The sequence below is a fragment of the Diadema antillarum genome, unplaced genomic scaffold, assembly GCF_040938485.1.
Source record: "Diadema antillarum isolate AM-2024a unplaced genomic scaffold, OU_Dant_1.0 seq00002492_RagTag, whole genome shotgun sequence".
NCBI classification, from domain to species: domain Eukaryota; kingdom Metazoa; phylum Echinodermata; class Echinoidea; order Diadematoida; family Diadematidae; genus Diadema; species Diadema antillarum.
Genome location: NW_027273096.1, coordinates 50,212 through 70,007, shown reverse-complemented (window position 1 = coordinate 70,007; position 19,796 = coordinate 50,212). Strand labels below are relative to the sequence as shown.

The 19,796-nt window shown below is 38.4% G+C and overlaps 1 protein-coding gene across 1 annotated transcript in view; it reads left to right on the top strand.

The window, feature by feature from the left end:
• Positions 1-98: 98 nt before the first annotated feature.
• LOC139714877 (uncharacterized) overlaps positions 99-19,796 on the top strand; it is a 40,205-nt gene continuing 20,507 nt past the window's right edge. Inside the window, exons 1-6 of the mRNA XM_071626526.1 lie at positions 99-104; positions 634-818; positions 7,783-7,922; positions 9,179-9,301; positions 10,804-10,908; positions 19,402-19,481. Coding sequence (XP_071482627.1) covers positions 99-104; positions 634-818; positions 7,783-7,922; positions 9,179-9,301; positions 10,804-10,908; positions 19,402-19,481 — 639 coding nt within the window. The remainder of the gene's footprint in view (positions 105-633; positions 819-7,782; positions 7,923-9,178; positions 9,302-10,803; positions 10,909-19,401; positions 19,482-19,796) is intronic.

The window sequence follows — 19,796 nt, the reverse complement described above, 5'->3', positions numbered from 1 at the left end:
CCATGAATTTGCTATGATGGTTCTACTTGTAGGTCTTTTCTAGATGCCTCATGATACATAATTGTAAAAAGCTGCAATGTTCATTTTCTCTTGCAAAAATGGCGGTAAGGATCATAGATTTACCAATTCTACAATCACAATACACATATATTGGTATCGATTGCACATGAGTGGTTTGCAAGTGGTACTTGTTTTTATTAAGGGTTGCATCAAGTAGCATAATGTATGTGAAGGATTTCACATTCAGTATGAGTGAACTACATTGTAGAGTGTTAAAAAAGCATGATTTGAAATGCAATTCCACTCTTGCTTTGCCATTTTGTGTGAATAGGCCGATTGTCAAAACTGTTAGTTTAGCGCAACTCTCCATGTTTCGTGTAGCAATCTCTATACATTTAATGACAATTTTCACTTCTTTTATTAAAGTGCTTTCAGCACTTTGGATGAAGTGCTGTATGAGTATAAACCATAATTATTATTATTATTATTATTATTATTATTATTATTATTATTATTATTATTATTATTATTATTATTATTAGTATATTTTTGTTATTATATTTTTATCATTATTAATTATAGTCATTATCATTGTTATTATTATCATCTTTTTCAATTTTTCCTTGTATGCAGACCCACCCCCCGAGGGAGACATTACTCCACTTTGCAGCGCGGTGCGGTCTTCAAGAGTTTGCCTTCTATCTGCTTGACCATCCCGGCTCTGACGTGGCCCTCAAGCTCCCAAACAAGGACGGGGACCTGGCCGTAGAGTTGGCACGAGCATCTGGACTGGACAGTCTGGCTGACCGCATGCTAGAGTACGTTTGCCTTTCTCTTGTGTGCTCAAACAATCGTTTTATTGGAGTTATTATACAATGTACACCTGATTGTCCAAGATATGAGGCAATTGATCTGATCTCTCATTGGTTCTTCATATGTCCTTTTAACCATTAATCGTGGACACAACACTTTAAAAGATATTCAACACATTTTTTTTTTTTAAACTCCAGCCTAATGAGCAGATATGCAACATATAACATATGTTCTTTAAGAAATGACAATACCTCTCACAAATCCAGAGATATTTCATGGAACTTTTATTTACGTATATTTTCGATCCCACTCAAGTTGTTCAGTGGTAGATTCTCAGAATAGTAGATAGGACAAACGTAGGTGAATATTTAAAGGTAGTTTTGACATCCCATTGAATGTCCAATTTTCCGTCAAGCAAATTCTAAACTTGGATATGAGTTGATTAGCTGATTTCTTTCAGAGTGCTGTCATTGAATATTTTAATAACAATTAAAGGAAGAAAAGAATTGAATAAGTTGGTTTCTTGGTATAATCTACTTTCTAACTATTTCTTGTCAAAACATCAGATGATAACACTACATCACTTGGCTCTACTGCAGTGACGTGGCAAGTGTCAGTAGGAGCTTGGTTGACAACCCCCTCCCCCCCCCCCCCCCCCCCCCGCCTTCTTTTTCTCTTGTGAAAATCCCTCCAAAGAAGAATGCGAAAACCTGATATGTATATGTAGTCAGATTTAACATGAGAATAAAAGAGGCATTCACAAGTTCAGGGAAGAAGCCCTTTTTTGTTTTTTTCACATGTACATAGCATGATTGGATGTCTGTCAAAAAAAGTGATTGATAGAAACACACCCTTCTTCCTATCTTGGTAATCAGGGTAGTTTGAATAACATTTATAGATAAGTACATATTCAGTAGTGCCCAAGTGTCTATGCAATATCTTGTGTTTGTGTGTTTAGGTTTGTGTGGGTGTGTGTATGTGTTCGTTCATGAGTTTATTGAAAAGATTCATCACTCTATTGATAGAAATGACATAAAGACCTTTGAAATATGATGTTTTGTCATTCCAGGGGAAAGATTGCTATTCAAAATTTAATCAGCTTGGAAATTCTCGGAGTAAAGCTGTTCGTTGCAAATTTTGCAGACCATTGCGCATTGCCTTTAAGGACAAGTTCACCTTCATAGACATGTGGTTGAGTGAATGCAGCACTAATAGTGGAACACATCAGTAAGAGTTTGAGGAAAATCGGACAATCCATTCTGAAGTTATGAATTTTTGAAGTTTCTGCTCAGTCACGGCTTGATGAGAAGACTACTGCATCTTGTGATGTCACATGTGTACAACGATATTAAGAAAGAATAAAGAAAATTTAACATATTTTCACTTTTCTCGCATACGAAAAGAACACTTGACTTCTTTCTTTCAGAAGACAGGGGGAATAATGCTACCCTTAACATAAGACAGTAACAAGTCGAAAAAATATGCACTTTATTCAAAAAGTAAAGTTTTGTGAAATTCTCTATTTATTTCCCTTATATTGTTGTATGCATGTGACATCATACACTTAATAGTCTTCTCATCCAGCAGTGACTGCCCTACCTTTCAATGATGTGTTCTACTAATATTGCTGCGTTCACTCAATCCACATGTATATGAAGGTGGACTTGTCCTTTAAACAATAGATGTCACATATTGTTTTAGAATTCTCTCTTAGTGTGTTGACCAAAAAAAAAAAAGAAAAAAGAAAAAAAAAAAGACCAGAAAAAAAAAATGCATTTGGGGATATATAGACTGCTTTAGGGATGGATAAAATACCCCTGTCCTACTTATCCAATCCCACCCTTTTTTTTTTTTTTTTTCCTGATTGTCATCAACTGGCATCCATTCGTTAATTGGCTCGGTCCAATATTGGCCCTCTTTCAGTTTGGGCAAGACGTTGTGCGTGATATGTAATCCGATGCTTTTAGGGAATGCACAGATGAGAGCAAAAATGGGTCAGCTCTATCAACCTGTTTGCGTCGTGTTTTGAAACTTTTTTTTTTTGTTTTGCGTAGGAGATTCTCCATAAATGAGGCTGAGACAGTAAGAGATACCCCCTTAGCCTTACGAATAATCACTCCCTTGCAGAATATCGACCCGATGTAAACTGAAATTTGACATATCAATTGTACATCAACAGCTCTTCCTGTCTAGACTAGGAGAACTGCCAATTTCGTGTGTCTGAAAGTTTTGGACATGATAATCAAAACGTTTCTTGCTGGCTCGTCGTCAAAAAAAGAAAAGAAAAAAAAAAGATCCCTGGCTGTACGTGACATATATCAACGTGTCTCAATAATATTCAAATATTGACAGTTTACATATTTGCTAAGAGAATCAGCATACACCCAAACTGTGTCTTAAGTAGCTATCGATAATTTGCTTAAAATTAAAATCATAAGAAATATCAGGATGCATGTGTACAAACGTGCAAAGCAAAAATCAGTCAAAACATACAAGTCTCTCTTGGTTTAACTGCGAAACGAAGCTCACCCAGGACTGACGTCATACTGAGCTGTGGCACCGAGGAGGAAACCCAACATGCCAGGGGCAATCGTACCTGCCATTGTTTGAGGAATGCCAAGAATGCTAAAGATGTGGAGAATGCCAAATCTACCACTGAGTCTTGACAGCTTGGCAATTTGCCCACCCACCACCCCCCCCCCCCCATTGTGTTGGATGTCATATAGTGTGTGTGTGTGTGTGTGTGTGTGTGTGTGTGTGTGTGTATTTAGGGGGCTGCAGATGGTCCTGTTTACTTCTGAAGCAAGAAACCTGCGAGAGTTTGGGGACTTTGCAAGGAATGCATGTGCACATTCTCTCTCAAAACATCCTGCATGTATCTGAACCTGCATCCAGATCAATAGCAATTATTGATTTTCCCCAAAAGACATCATTTTTTTAGACGCATATGGCAGTCGATGACTTATACTTCTTTTAAAAGAGGCATACACGGTGTATGGAGATTCAGATAGATTAAAAAAAAGATACTTATCACAAAATCAACTTTCCGTTAAACAGTATTGACGATTTCTGTACTTGATGTTTATTTCTTCTTAAAGAAAAACAATATCTGTACATAATGGAGATGGAAATTGAAACAAGGGCTGCATTGTACATGTATCAATTAAAGATGATGAAAGTTATTTAAATGGCAGGGACGTAGATTACTGCTCACAAATTACCATCTGAAAAAAAAAATGACATAATGGCAAAGAGCTTTGTAATACTTACTGCACAGGAAGTTTGCTATGGACTATGATTAAATTTATACTGCATAGCATTACCTGGGATACCCTTAATAAAGTGTTTCTCTAAAGCATACATTTTCCTTGTCATAACTGTCCCTCTCCCCCCCCCCCCCCCCCCCCCCACTTAATATCCGTACAAGGTTATTTGATCACAATTTAAATGTAGTTTTGCTAGGCGTGTGGCACTTCTTTCCCGGCGGCAGTCAAGTGGTCGATGACACAAGGAGCCGATGTTTGATGTGCGCAGGATAAGACGGCACACTAGACACAGAGCCACACTAACAGGGCCCTAGGGCTGTGTGCTGATTAAGTTACCACAATTTGCCTGCGTTGGATGCCGGTGCTGTTTTGTCAGGTGGTATAGATCTACTCTTATGTGGTCCTAATTCAAATTTTAATCAATACCGCGTGCCCCCCTCCGTAAACGGGTCTTTTGGCGTTATGGTCGCTGGTAATAGGTGATTCCTATCAGGGTAATGTGCGACAGTTAGTGCCGAAATTGTGCGGGGGAAGCCAGTAAAAGGTTCGGCTGCAATCGTGGTAATTTGCGTCTGCGTTGCTCAAGTGTTCATTGCATCACGACAAACAAATTGAGTAATTACCACCAATTTAGAGCCAATACGTTCTGCGTTGTGCATTTTGTAAAAATCAGACGCTGTTGTGGAATCCCAACGACTTGCCAACTTTTCACGCATCTGTAATGTGAATATCATGTGACAAGGCTTGCATTGTCTGCTCATTGTTTCTCCGTGCTATTGACTTTGCATTAAGGATTTGGACTCATTTACATTGTTTGGCATTTACTGATGCAGCTAGGTATTACATAATTTGCCCTCTTTGCTGGCATTGCCATGGCAAAGCCTACACTGAGCATCATGATAAGGAGCTTGTGGACATACTGTATATCACCTCAAAACATACTATCAATCAAAGGAACGAACAAACAAACAAAGGAACAAATAGATAAACAATTCAAGAAATGCAAAATAAAACTTCATGATTATTTAAAAAATGAACAGGAAAGGGAGGGTACATTGTATTTTGTAATTCTTTTAATATTGTAAGTAATCTTCCAAGGGCTATGAGGATGAATTTCCCCTAAAGTTGGTATCCCAGAAATGACACATGATATTAAAGGGCGTGTACAGTTCTGGTCGAGGTGAAGATTTAGCTTTTAACGTTTTGTGAGATATTCAGAAACCACTCTATGAGATGTCAAAGAGAGTGCAGTTCTAAGGGGTATCAAAAGTTTATTCGATGAAAATCGGTTTTGAAATGGCTGAGATATCCAAAAACAAGGTGAAACAAAGAGATACTAATAAAGTTGGGGCATGTCGCCTTTTATTATTAGTACTTTTTTGGATATCTCAGCCATTTGAAAACGAATTTTCATCAAATGTTGAATCCTTCTTAAAATTATGTGCTCTTTCATATTTCATAAGAGGCTTTTCATTATCTCACTAAGGAATGTTCAAAACATGAATCCCCACCTCAACCAGTACTGTGCAGTCCCTTTAAAATGCGGCCTGCGAATCAATCTGTTTGTTACAAGGGCTTTCCTTCCCACAGATATTACAGTTAATGATGCTCATATGTGTATGTAGCAGCTAGTTTGCTGAATCATCAGTGGGGGAATGTCCGGTGCTACTCTGTTTTGCCCAAAAAATTAAGAATCCAGAAATTATATGGGTTTATCCAAAAGAGCTGGTTTGAAGTTGTAATCGTTGTGATGTTTTCAGGGGAATAGACAGATTTACTATGACAACATATTCGTATTGAAACATACGTCTTGTTACAAACGATTTTTCCTGACAGCCAAAAAAACCAAAAAAAAAAAAAACCCCAAACATGCTGAAGTCTTGTCTGAGACAGCCAAACTGGATTCCAAGTAGTTGCTCTGCCTTGAGTGTGTGGAGGCTGATGGGACAGCATCAACATGTTACATGAAGCTTTCTTTTTAGAGGTTGACTTTAGCTCAGCTTTGAAGTTTGTTTTGTATAGTTGAGTGTCATTTTGTGATGTCCCAGTCAGGTTGTTTTATATTTTGATTTTCCACACCTGAATTCCTTTTCATTTTCATAATCAATGCAGCAATTACTATGCTGTTTTGTGAGTTCATTATACTGCAGAATCTAATGCATCTATTCAAATAAAAAAATAAATAAATAAAAAATTTATGTATATGATCCAAGAATGCCTTGAGTTGATAGAACCAAACAGTGCATGTGCAAATTTGGCTCATTTCCATCATGCCAATGCCTTTGAATTCCAGGTATTGAGTCTGGGCAGAAAAAAGAAGAAGAAGTGCCTGTACTTGTCAGAGCCACAAATGAGTTGATGGTGATTAACGAAGCAGGAGATTATTCTGTGGTCATTATCTGATCAGGTTTCAGCAATATAGTCAATTAAAGTTAGATAAAGTTCACGCTTGTCAGACAACTGTCCCTGGAATGTGATCTTGTGTTCTCTGGCATTGGCACTTTACGGGAGAAGCGTGCTTTACGAGAAAGGTTGTCAGTGACCAGATGTGATAATCAAGGAATGAATATAACTAATAGTTGAAAACAGTGACACTGCACAAAGACTGCACTTTTATCAATCATATTATGTCACATCTTTGTGTTGAATGTACTCATTGTCGGTTCCGTTACGTCCATTCTTTGGCAACACTTTTCCAAAGAAAAAGGTCAAAGAAGAAAAAAAAACATAGAAAGGAGACAGACATGATGGCACTCTTTCATGACCGGTTGCAGAAATAAGATTGCATAAAGCTTCTGATGTTTCAGAATTTTGAGGTCGCACGATGGAGCAAGTGTGGTGTTCAAACAAAATGACATGAAGACTGTTGAGTTGCTATGACAACCCATCAGTATTGATTTATTTTTGTGAGGGACAGCTACGATGCGGCCTGTTGGTGGTTAATGTAACTGAGAGCATTCTTCTCTTGTTATCACTCTTCCTGTGTGAAAGGGAGAATTGTACATCATTTTTACAAGCCTTCCCAAAGTTATGCCAAGCTTTGAAGGTGATGCATGAATGTGTCAACATTAAGTCAAGATTGATTTCATTTCACCTGAATGTGAAGTAGAAGCAATGGATAAACTTTTATCCTTGAATATTGTTTCATATTCTTTGTATGATTTTAAGGCTGCATTTATAATCTTTCCCGTGTTGGATACACATTTCAATACCTTTATACCATTATAAAAAATGCGTTTGCAAACGCCTTTGGAATTGCGTTTCTCGAGTTGTTGTGTCTATCAACTCTGTCTTGAGTCGACTGGGAGGCCTTGTCGCTGCATGGCTCCATTGCACAGTTTGACCAGAGGAGGGGAGATGTGTAGTTGGCTGTGGTTGGGGCAGGCAGGTCTGAGCTATAAACATGTTTCAAAACGACTGCATTTATCACCTCTACCGAAACGCATTTCTGGGTCAAACGCGTTTGCGATCGACCGTTTTTCGGGCGTTTCATCCCTTGAAGCAGTGAGTACAAAAAAAGAAAAAAAAACCCACACTTTTCTATTTAAATCCTGTAATTTGTATGACAAAGCGATAAATTCTATTTGAGGTATCATCCAGCCATTTCTGAGTGACAAGATACACAAATGATGTAAGTGCTCTGTTTCTGCACGGCTGCTCACTTCTCCTTTTTCTCTCTCTGTCTGTCTCTTCCGTCTTGCAGGCAGTCCCTGTGCGAGGACGCGGTGCACAAGAACCGGCGACTGGAACATGTCCAAGGAAAGGCCTGCGTGATTAAGAGACACAATGCCTTGGGCACAGCCACAATCACAACTAATCTTGATGAGAGTAGCAAAACAATAGGTGAGTCGCAGCGGGAGTGTTCCGCCAAAAGTAATGATGTTTATCTCACCATCTCCTCGTCTCCTCTCTTACTCTCTCTCTCTCTTAATCTCCCATCTCTGTTTTGTGACTTTTTTGCTCTATCATTTGGTACCATCTCTTGTTGGTTTTTTCCTCCTCCGTCCTTCTGTCGCTATCTCTGTCGCGCCGTATTTCTCTCCATCATCCGGAATAAATTCTTGAGCCGTCACTTCTGCGGAAGATGAGTGGGGTCGGAAGATGCGGTCGTAATGCATTCCTTGGGATGATAGCTCAAGGTGTCTTGTTTCTAGCCACTCCATGGATACTGAATTTACCAGAAAAGGAGAAAAAAAAAACTGAAAAAGAAAAGCATTCCCCTCAACCCAAAATGACGAGCAGAGTCTCTTCCTACCTTTCTCTGGCTACAAGTGGAATCTTATGCAAAACTATCCGAGATCTCTGGGGGGGGGGGGGATTGCATGTTTCAGTTGTTCACAGTAAAGAAGTATAGACTTAATCAGTGGCAAGGGAAGGCTTGGGTAAAAAAGAGCATATCATTAGTGAGCTAAATATTGGCTGAAGCTGTAAGTGTGTCATTTATATGTTGGTCTTCATTTTCCTACGGCTGAATTCTTTAAAAAAAAGAAGAGAATACTAGAGGTAATGTGGGATATGTTAGGTTTGTTTTTATAAACATGGGATGTGTCAAATGGAGAGGAGGCAAAAATCAATGTAAGGGTTTTGTGGTATAGTAACTAAAAGATCTAAATCCATTCTCATGCATCTTTGTACAAGGTGTTCGGTAGCCCGTCTATGTTCCTATTGACCCAGCTATGAAATGAGATCCTGGTTAAGAACTTGGGCGATGGATGTGATGGTGCCCTCTAGGAGAGCACAGTGGAAAAATTGACAAGGCTACCCTGGATACAAACAACTCAATCATTATCATCATATCAGATATTGTACTGTAAAACAAGGAATGTTCACAAGCATTTAATTTCGCGAATTTCGCGAGAGCCAAGATTTGCGAAATTAAAATGCATGTGAAAGTTCTTGTCTACACTATACGCATTGCATGTTAGAGGCAACTAGCGAAAACTTCATGCCGTAAAAAAAGGCCGTCGGCTCCAATTCGCGAGAATTTCATGCCCCGAAAATATTGTGTTTTTACAGTATTCAATTGATACAATGTCTGCCGAGTATCCCTTGTAAACGAAGTTTTTTTTTCCCTTGCTCTTTCCGTTTTCGCATCTCAGAGGACGACATCCACATGCTGCGAGACGTCGTGAGCTACATGGAGGCGGATGAGGAGGACACGGCCGGAGTGGCGTCCCCGGTCAAGATTGGCAAACACGCCCGATTCAGTGATGTGTCTCCAGGTAGGAACAAGAGCGCATTTTCCTTCCTTCCGCCTCCCATACGTGAGCAGACCCCTTTAATAATTGGCGGCAGTCCCTTCCCTTAGGCACAATGCGACAAGCTCTGATGAATAAATACATCTTAAATATCAACCAGTGACTGGTAGGGTATTGGACTACTTGGCCATGCTGTTTTACACTGGCTGGAATCAACAAATTCACTTTTAAGAATAAATGTTTTTTCAATGACATTTGTAATGTAAAATAGTAGAATGGGGTGAAGTCATATTCAGGTCAATGTGTGCAATTTCATCACTAGAGGGAGCTACACAACCTTCATTCAGCAACAGCTATTGAATTGGCAGTGTCAACTGTGGTTAATGGACTTCTTAACTCTAATACGGAAGAAAAACCAAACCCACATATGTATATCAATACTGCATTCTGTAGCAAATCTTTCAGATGTCCCATAGTTCCCTTCCGTTAGTCCGTGACGAAAAGAATTAACAATTTATAAGTGAAAAGATAGAAAAGGGAAAAGCAGGTACTTTTAAAAGATCAAGAGGTCAGACTGATGGTAGTGGAGGCAGATGGTGACCTTGACATGTCGAGAGGAGCATAGCAAAGCGGGGTAATTAAGTCGCCCATCACCGGAAGGGGAGAGCTGCCAAATCCCCAGCTCTGTGTAGGGATTTTGGATGTGTGTGATGGGCAAGATTTTCGTGCGATGTCGGGGATGATAGTGGGAATAGACGCCACTAATGGGAGTGTCAGTGAGGCACTTTGTGAGGTGCTATACTTTGTGTATTTTGAGAGTATTTCGTGCCAGGAGATAACAAGTATTTGACTGGATGACACAAAATAGTCGAATGAATCTATCCAAGAACATGTTTAAATTTCACTGCCAGACTTGGAGATAATGTCTGCGAAAATGCAAACTTGAGTTTTGGTATGTTCAAATTTTGTTGTTGTTGAGTGCATTCTATTTTTTTTTTTTCATTCCATTTTTGTTATCTTGTTTTGCGGTATGATTTGAAAGTGTAATCTATATCAAAAGCACCGTTGATGGAATGTTTTGTCAAGCAGATTCATTTTATATTAATTAGCAAGGGTAATCATTAATTAAAGAAAAAAGAAATTCAAAGAGAGCTGGTTCCCTAATCTATTAATTTTTTAGATTCATCTGTAATTGAATTGGAATGTAAGTCCATGAGAAGTTTGATTCTTTTAATAAAATTTCATCAAATGATTTTTAATAATGCAGTCATTCTTGCCATGTGTACATTCCTATTGCAGATCATGATAATGTGCTTTAACAAAGTAATTCAGCTTCAAATTCTGTAGGACAAACAAAATCTTAATGGGGCTATTTTAAATGTTATGATTGTGAGATAGCATGTTCCTTTACATGATGTCAGAACTGGAAAGGGCACTTCCACGTCAAAAGCATTGGGGTCTTGATAGCTTTTTGCTGATGCCAATGTTTGCTCTGTTATTTTGAACCCGACCGATGGCCATCACAGATCAAGGTCTGAGCGACAGCTCCAGCTCGGAGGATGAGAACGAGGAGGAGGAGGAGGACTTTGTTCGTTGCCGGGAATACAGAGGAACATTGGAGCCAGTCCTAGGTGAGAAGGAGTTGATGGAGTGGAAGATATGTGGAGAGGATTAGAAGAGAGATTGGATATAGACAGATCGCTAGCTAGCTAAATACAAAGATAAGTAGGTAGATGCATAGATACATTAGATACAATGGTACAAATAGGTAGATAGATGCATAGATGTTAGATAGATGGATAGATAGATAGATAGATGGATGGATAGATAGATAGATAGATAGATGGATGGATGGATGGATGGATGGATGGATGGATGGATAGATAGATAGATGGATAAATGGTTAGATAGATACAGTAGATACTGTAGAAAGGTAGACATTGAAATATGTGTAGATAGGTAGAGAAAATGAGGAGAAGTTAGGGAGACAGATTATGATTATGGAAGAGTAGGGCTTGGTTGATACACTGAAATAGAAAGGGGTACATGGAAGAAATATTGGAGATAATGATAAGCCTTTTGTTTTGTTTTGTTTTGTTTTTTGTTTTTGTTTTTTGGTTACTCCAATACTTTTCTGATAGCAGGTTGGACCTTTTTTGGCCCAGAGGTTTATTCAAATCAAATCTTGCTCAGTTCTGTGTCTGCCATAGTGTTCTGCACAATTTGATCGCTGTAATTAAAGATCTATAGTAAAAAGTTAATGATAGTAATAGTACACTAGTGCTCATTCTACTGAGAAAAGATGCTTGTGATGCTGTGTAAAATGAACAGGATGTGATTAGTGCCATCAAAGTATAAAAAAACATGATGACATAAATAAACCACAAATTATGTAGATCATTTGTTGATACTTCAACATTTTTGAGAAGGCAGAGCTTGGCGTGACCTTTTTAAGAGTCCGTTGCACGTGTCGCGTGCACGTGACTGATTCCAGCATGCACGCAGCATGCACCCTTTGTAGTGCAAACCCATGTGTACTGGTAGCCGTGTGCTTGATCGACCGGCCGTGGATCCTTCGAAGCAGCTGTTGTAGGGAAAGTTGTTGGCGGTCTGTCATCTGGTGGAAGATTCAAGCCTTGTGTCTGGATAATCAGGAAGTAGTTTAAACATGATTAGAAATACATTTCAAATATGTGTGATTGAAAATGACACATGTTTTGCAGTCTCAAAGCTGTTGCTACACAGAGGTGGTATAGTTCTAGAGAGAAGGGAAAAAGGTTCAAAAATAAGACATGGAGACACAGACTTGGAAGAGAAAGAAAGATGAGGATAAGATGATTTTTCATTTCTAGTTATAAAGCCAGAGAAATATTAGACTTAAGATGATATGTGCTGTGTATCTTACTTCTAAGTGATCAATATTTCAACTTTGGCAAAAGTCCATTAAAACAAGTTGGAAGCAGCCAGTACTTTGCTTAGACAAGGCTGGTGGGATATTGTCCATGGACATTTTGTGCACCAGATAATTTTCTCACGTCAATGCGTGATGGAGCTGTTGCATAGTGCATGTGTGGATGAATTGAGTATGGCCATCTGAATGTGTATTTACTCTCTGTATGTTTATGTGTAGCAAGCAACCAAAGTCTGTGAATCAGTATTATTCCATCCATATTTGTATGTTTGGTGAACCAGAGGGTCATGGGGAAATATCAGTGTTTCAGTGGAGAATGGCCTGAGAGTTGTTTGAAAAAAAAAAAAAAAATGTGTATATTTTCTGTGAACCACATGCACTGTGTTGCTCCCATTACAGGACTGTTTTAGCGATGGTGATGGTTGTAATGGTGATTGTAGTGCTGGAAATGTAGTGATAGTAGTAACATTAACAATGGTATTATACAAAAGTATGATAATCACATTTAGTGTAAGTGATAGTTCTTTACAATGATCTTAAAAATGAGTATGGAGATACTTTTAGGAAAGGGCACACTTTGATTCTCCTTCATGCAATGATTCTGCACTTGGTAATGTTTGTCATCTCACGTTTTCATTCATCAAAATTTTAATACAATCTAGTTGAAAATAATATATACATGTATATGTATACAATCTAGTTGAAAATAATATATACATGTATATGTCTATTTATCTAATTTATATATTTTGGGGGTTTTTTGGTTTTGTTTTGTGTGTTGTTGTTGTTGGGTTGTTTTTTTTTTTGCCAGTGACTGTACTACAAGAATGCAGGCACTTCAGAAATAAACATAATTGATTCACATATGTTACGTGCCAAATAGATTTGTAGAATAAATAGATTGCTAACTGTTCGAGAAAGTAACAACAGAGGAGCAATCTTATTTGCTAAATGTGACATAGTGTTCTGACATTAGTGAGAATCGTTTGATAATTGAGGGGCGCTTTCACGTATATCAGCCATATATCAGAGATGATAAGGGAGCAGTGTGAATTATGGCAGGTTTGATGAGGAAAAGATTTTGAGTAATCAGTTCTGGGCCGTGCACTGTGGCTGATTGATAAATGCTTTTATGCAGAGATCCTGGGATCACCAGCCAGGGGGTAGAATATGGAAGACATTCTCTTTCTCACTCATTCTCTCTCTCTTTTTTGGTGACTGGGATGTGGAGTCATACTGTAATATCTTGTCGTTGACTTGGTACAGAGCTTTTTCAGTGTAAATTCCAGGAATTTTGTGAAAAGTGAAAGCTGACTGGATTTTTTAGGGCAGAAATGTCAGTTTGTATTATGAAGAAGGCACTTTTTAAGATAGAATAGTCTATATTCCTATGTGTTTGTATGTGTGTATGTATGTGTGTCTTTTCCCATTTTGTTTGTATTATTGTACTCATCAAGTCTAGGGTAAACAAGTCTTCAGTCTGTTACTTGCTCTTGTAGAATTTTCCATTTTGTTCAGTCTTGTATTCGATTACAGATTTTTACAAATTCTGGGGAAGTTCAGTTGTTGCAATAATATGCTCGAAAGTGACAAGTCATGCAGAGACATGCACTTAACACGTAAGTTTTAGTTATAAAACTAGCAGCACCCGTGGAAATCCACGGGTCTGAGGGGTTTAATTTTTTTTTCTCATAATACGATTTTGCACATTTTTATTGAAGAAATAAAAAGAAAAGTCTTCTCATTCTTTCGTTAATTGTGCTGTCTTCTAAATGACCACCCTTCCCAGAAATTTTATAATACATTTTTGTAGTATATGCCAGGCGATCCGGTCCATTGGTAGGGATCATTCCCGCCATTACTTGCATTTATTATAGAACTTGAGTTTCGAGGGGTTATTTGCACCCGTTGAAGTCCAACAGTTGTCTTGTTGCCCCTCACCCCTCCCCCCCCTCACGCACACACACATTTCCACCTCCGCAGGGCAAAAAACAAAAACATTCAGGGAAAAATTACCAAAAACGCGAATGAGATTCCCCGAAAGTTCTGCCCACAGGTTGTTCCCGTCGAAACGGGAAGATATTAACACTATGACTTTGATTACCCCCCGCTCTTGCATCCACGTGGGCACCCGCGGGAATCCACGGCTGGTCTCAAGGCCTCGGTTTGTTTTGTGGGTTTTTTTTCATGTTTCTTTTCCCCACGTTATGAGAGAAAAATAAGATATTTTCGTCTTCATAATTTTGCTCCCTCCTTTTTGTTTTTAATCACCAAAACTTGGCTTGATATATCATATTAATATAGAACTACATCTGCTTCAGATTGTACATTATCATGATTAATATTAGGCCTACAATTATTGCTCCTATTATTGTTATTATTATATCATTATTATCATTATCCTTATCATTATTATTATTATCATTATTATTATTATTATTAGGTGATACGCTATCAGCGTATCACCTATTGTGATTGTCAAAATCTCTCTTTATTTCTTTTTATTCTTCTTTCTTTCTGGACAATTTTGTGTCATCAATATCTCAAGAATGACATTACGGAATAACATGACATTTTCAGGGAACATGTCTCATGACAAAATCTAGCCACAATAAGGTTTTCATGACAGTAACATATCTATGACGTCATCTAGGCGCCATTTTGTGATTTTCGGACCATGTTACATGATCGATCATAACTTCATATCTAAAGGTCATGTCTGTATCATTTTCGGCGGACATTAAGTTCAGGTCACGCTCTATCATACATTTTAATGCTAATTACCTAAGACATTATTACGCGCGCGTACGCGCGCGTCAAACTTTTAAAAGGCTCAAAACAACTTACCAATGGGAAATCTCGAAGTTTCAGACAATTTTAAGCGTTTCGCGCGTTCGCGTCCGTCCGCACATTTTCGCGCGTAGTGCGCGTAAGCAAACTGAAAATGCACATTTTTTGACAGATTTGGATTCCTGATACATTAAGTAACAATATCCATTGATTTCCGATCAATTTTGACCTATAACAAAGGAATGCGCTGGCGTCAAAGTTGAAATTTCGTGTTCGCGTCTATGTGGAAATATAGCGAAAAACATGTCTTTGTTTATTTCGCCATAGCTCTTTAAAACGTCAGGTGACCCTATGTTTTTATTGCATATTACAAAAGCATATGAATTGAAAATAACGTTTCAAGTATCAATATTTCCCTAAATACATTATGACGTCATCATATCATCATCTGAAATCAAAAAAGTGGAATTAATTTTTTTGAGGTACTGTTTCTGACATTCATTTGCTCATATCTCTGTTGTTTAAGCTCAATATTATCCCAAATTCAGATATGTTGTACTTTGAACATTTGCTTTTAAGTCCAAGTCATGGTTTTGAAATTTGATGACGTCATCATACCTTAAATTGTGATTAAAGGTAAAGATGCAAAATCGGACAAGTTTACGTGTTATGTCTATGGGAGGTGATTTTTTTTAAAACCATGCATTGACTTGACAACGTTTAAGCACCTTTATCTCAGCTGATTTTGCTTCATTTCCTCTGAAACTTAAGTATGTTGTAGCTGAGACAATAAGCTTCAGTAATCATGCATTTTATTTTTTGAAATCTCATCATCAGGTTGACAATTTTGCAGTTTAAAACTGAAAATGAGAATGGAATGTGGACAAAACGATTCCCGATTCAGCTTTCACATACATAAGTTTACGTTCCTCATATTTTCTCGCCGAGACGTATGGCCGAGTGGTTAAAGGCGACGTCTCAGAGACGTGAGGTTGCGGGTTCGAACCCCACGAGATCACGAAACAAAATACTTAGCTATTTTACTTTTTTTCTTCAATTTTGTATTACATATTCGTCCATGTAGAAATCACGTTCGTATATAAACGCACCTATACACACACACAGACACACACACACACGCCATATCCCTCTTTTTTGTGTGTTGGAGACCACATTGCTTCGACTGCAGCAACATTTTGCAGGTTGACTTTGTCAAACCGATCATAGTATGTAATGACGACGACTGAGGTGTTGTACTTTGAACATTTGTCTTTCAAGACCATGTCATTGTTTTGTACTTTGATGACGTCATCACACTGAAAATTGTGATTAAAGGCAAGGTATCAAAACCAGCCGATTATAGGCTTTATGTCTACGGCGCGTATTTTTCCCAAGTTGCCAGAAATGGCATAGCGACATCAGTCGTTACAAGGCCGCATTTCCGTCTAGCAATGCAATACATGTTCACGCGGCCACGATTGTTGAGTGGGCATTGACTTCTTCCCCCTGTAATATCGATACATTTCTTTTTTGCCTTACCATTTCCGGGGATGTCCCGTGGCCGATTGGTTAGAGAAACGGTTTTGCATGCACGCTCAATATAACTTCAAGGTGCCTATATCACATTCTTTTCTTTGTCGATCACAGATGACCGACACCTGATGACCCCAAGCGTATCACCTAACTCGTCAGCGTGACGAGTTTCATATCTCGTTATTATTATCATTGTTATTATATGGGGAGGGGGAGATCATAGTCATCAGGTTTAATAGGCACCCGTGTGAGTAGGTTCTCACGACCTCGTATTTTTTTTTCTTTAAAATTTTTCCCATGTTATGGAAGAAAGAAGAATGATTATACATCACTGCATTCGTCTTCATTTGCTCCCTCTTTTTTTTTTTGTCACCAAAACTTGGTTTGATAGACCATAGAACCACACATTCTATTTCCACTTGCAATTTCAAAAATAGGCGGTCGGCAAAGCGAGGTTTTCCTCTACGTCCGCTCATCTTATGAATATGTATGATTACAGCAGCTCTGCAGTAAACGAATGGACACAGCTGCGCGTGTAATCTGATATGTAAGGGTACGATCGGCAAATATATTTAGCCGCGTCCTAAACAGTCTGCGTACAATGACACCGGACTTGAGAGCAAACGGCGAGCAAACTAAATGACGTACCTGAGCTGCATATAGTATTCTGCAGTTGTGCAAAATACAATTACATAACGGTAACCAACGTTCGTTGTTTTCATTTCACGCCAAGAATGGCGAACTGTACGTAAATGCCCTTGTAGTCCATATCACGCACACACAGATTCGTGTAACCATCGTCAATACATTCAGTACACGTAACAGGCGGAGGCAAAGGTACATCACAGAACTATTATATACACACAGTGTAGAGTGTGTATAGAGTTCTGCGAGGTACATTGTGTGTGTGCGTGCGCGTCCGCCAGAAGATGTCAGAGATTTCGCTGCACCATCATCTTTAGTATCCCCCAGTGTCTCTGCAAGCTAAAAGATGGAAGATCGAGAAAGCAGGAGGCCAGCGCAGGTTCCGTGAATATTGAAACGCTCGGCTCTTTCGTCACGCACAAAAATGCATTATGCATGTAGCTAATTAATTTTTCTTTTTCGTCCTCGACGTCGACACGGAGGCGGAGAGGGGACGAAACCCGCGCCATTCGATGTAGGATACTCTCCTGCGGCCGACGGCACCGGTCGCAACTGCCCGGAGCCGACGGCTCGGGAGGAGATAGAGAAACCAGCAACGCCGAAATAAAACAGGAAATACATAAGGCCGCGACAACAACAACAACTTCGAGTATTATAGTATAGGATATCTGTCACAATATGCATCTGAATTTATCAAATTGTTAAAATTTGAACAATATCGAGGTGGTACAGGTATTTGTATTTATGACAGTATGCATCTGAATTTCTCAAAATTTTAAAACTTAAACAATATCAAGGTGATACAGATGTTTGTTGAGAAGGAAATGTGCATTTAGCGGAAAGATGGTGATACAGAAGATTGTATATTACCATTGAAGCATGTTTTTGTGTGTGCACATCAAGAAAGATCTTTTTACTTTGTTCATATCATATACACTATATTTCCGCACATTTCTTCTAGCCTTTTTGTATTCTGTTTCAAGTATTCTTTGTTTACAATTTGTCTTTGCTCCGAGTTCAAGGTTGTTTGTGCACAGTGCTATCAATATCAGTGAAAGTTGAGGACAACAGATGAAGTTGTTACAATATGTGTGGTGAAAGATAACATGAACAATATTTGTTACCTTTGTTGGATCTGGATACACATTTCATGCAAAAAATTGTAATCTTTGTATCAAAGTGACATGCACCATTTTATAGATCCTACCTTAATATCCACTTCAGTGTGAGGTTTTGAAAATAGTAATTACGGTAAAGAACAGAAATGTATAATGGTGAGCCATTGCTTTCAATGTGATAAACCTCCTTTGAACCGTAGTTGTACAGAATTCTAAAATGAGTTGTAAGTGAAATATTTGTGGTATATAAGGTACAAAGTGTAGTTGAATCTTGCATAGTTTGACAAATGAAGCTAGAGATCTTTTATGATGCGATGTCTTCCAATTGCCGGCTATAAAAGCAAAACTCTACATCACAAAAATCATTTCATCTGAGGGGGTAAGCATATGCCATCTCATTTGTGCATCCATGCTTTTTTTTTTTGTGTATTTCGTGAATTCGCTCAGGGACAAAAAACAGATTTGTAAAGGCAATATTATTCAGCGAGGAGATTGCAGTCTCCTTGGTTTGACCGAGTTATGTCCAGATTGATTTGAAGCGGCGCTGTTCATTCCGACGCTCTCGGATTAAGGCGTCGGACCGACCACATGAGCGGAATGGTGCGTCTCCACGCATGCTATCACATTGCTAGGTGGTGGTATTGCGAAGGTGGAGTGTTCCGTGTATCTCTTTGATGTTGCCAAATGAGAATGAGCAGAGATTGAATCAGTCTGTCGATGGCTGGATGCTGTCGTAGGGATGTAAAGAGAGGTTCTGCACTAAAAAATTGAGCTTGTGCCCATTTGTTTTTTTCTTCTAGTGAGTTATCTAAGGTAGATTGTAACTCTATTGTCTAAAGTAGCATGGGAGACATATTAATCACACAGACTTCTCATATCCAGCTAGTAGTACAGAATAATGACTTTCTTTTCTTTCTTAGAAGAGCAACAATTATGATTTTATTGAGTGTCACACTGGGCTGATTAACATTGTGGTTGTGCAATTGTCAATTATAATAGATTATGATGTTTTGCACTTGTCATGCTGACAGTATGGTGTTTTTTTTTTGGGGTGAATATCACAATTTCATGTGACATTTTTCTGTCAATGAATTCTTTTGCATTTTTTTAAATCTTTGATTCTGCAGAGGACAGCATTCAGCAAATAAAGACAATAAACAACCATGTCCAGGCCTTGAGACGAGAAAACAGGATTCGCATATCACAGGTATGTCAGTCTTTTATTTTTCTGAAGAATTTATACTAAAGGTTAAAATCAAACAAAATTTATTTACCTACCTGCACACCAGTGATGCCATTAAGCCTATGATACGTGTATGATAATGCAATTTGATTGTATGTCTGTAGCTGAAATGATGCAAACATTATCACAGTCCTCAACAAAGAAGCCTGCTCTGTCTGTATTGCATCTTGAATTGATGCTTTCTGAGTATTCTGTTGAGGGTCTTCATTGCAAAAAACAAAAACAAAAAATCAGGAATTTCACATTTTTGTGTAAAGACGACTGGAATATGCTTTAAAG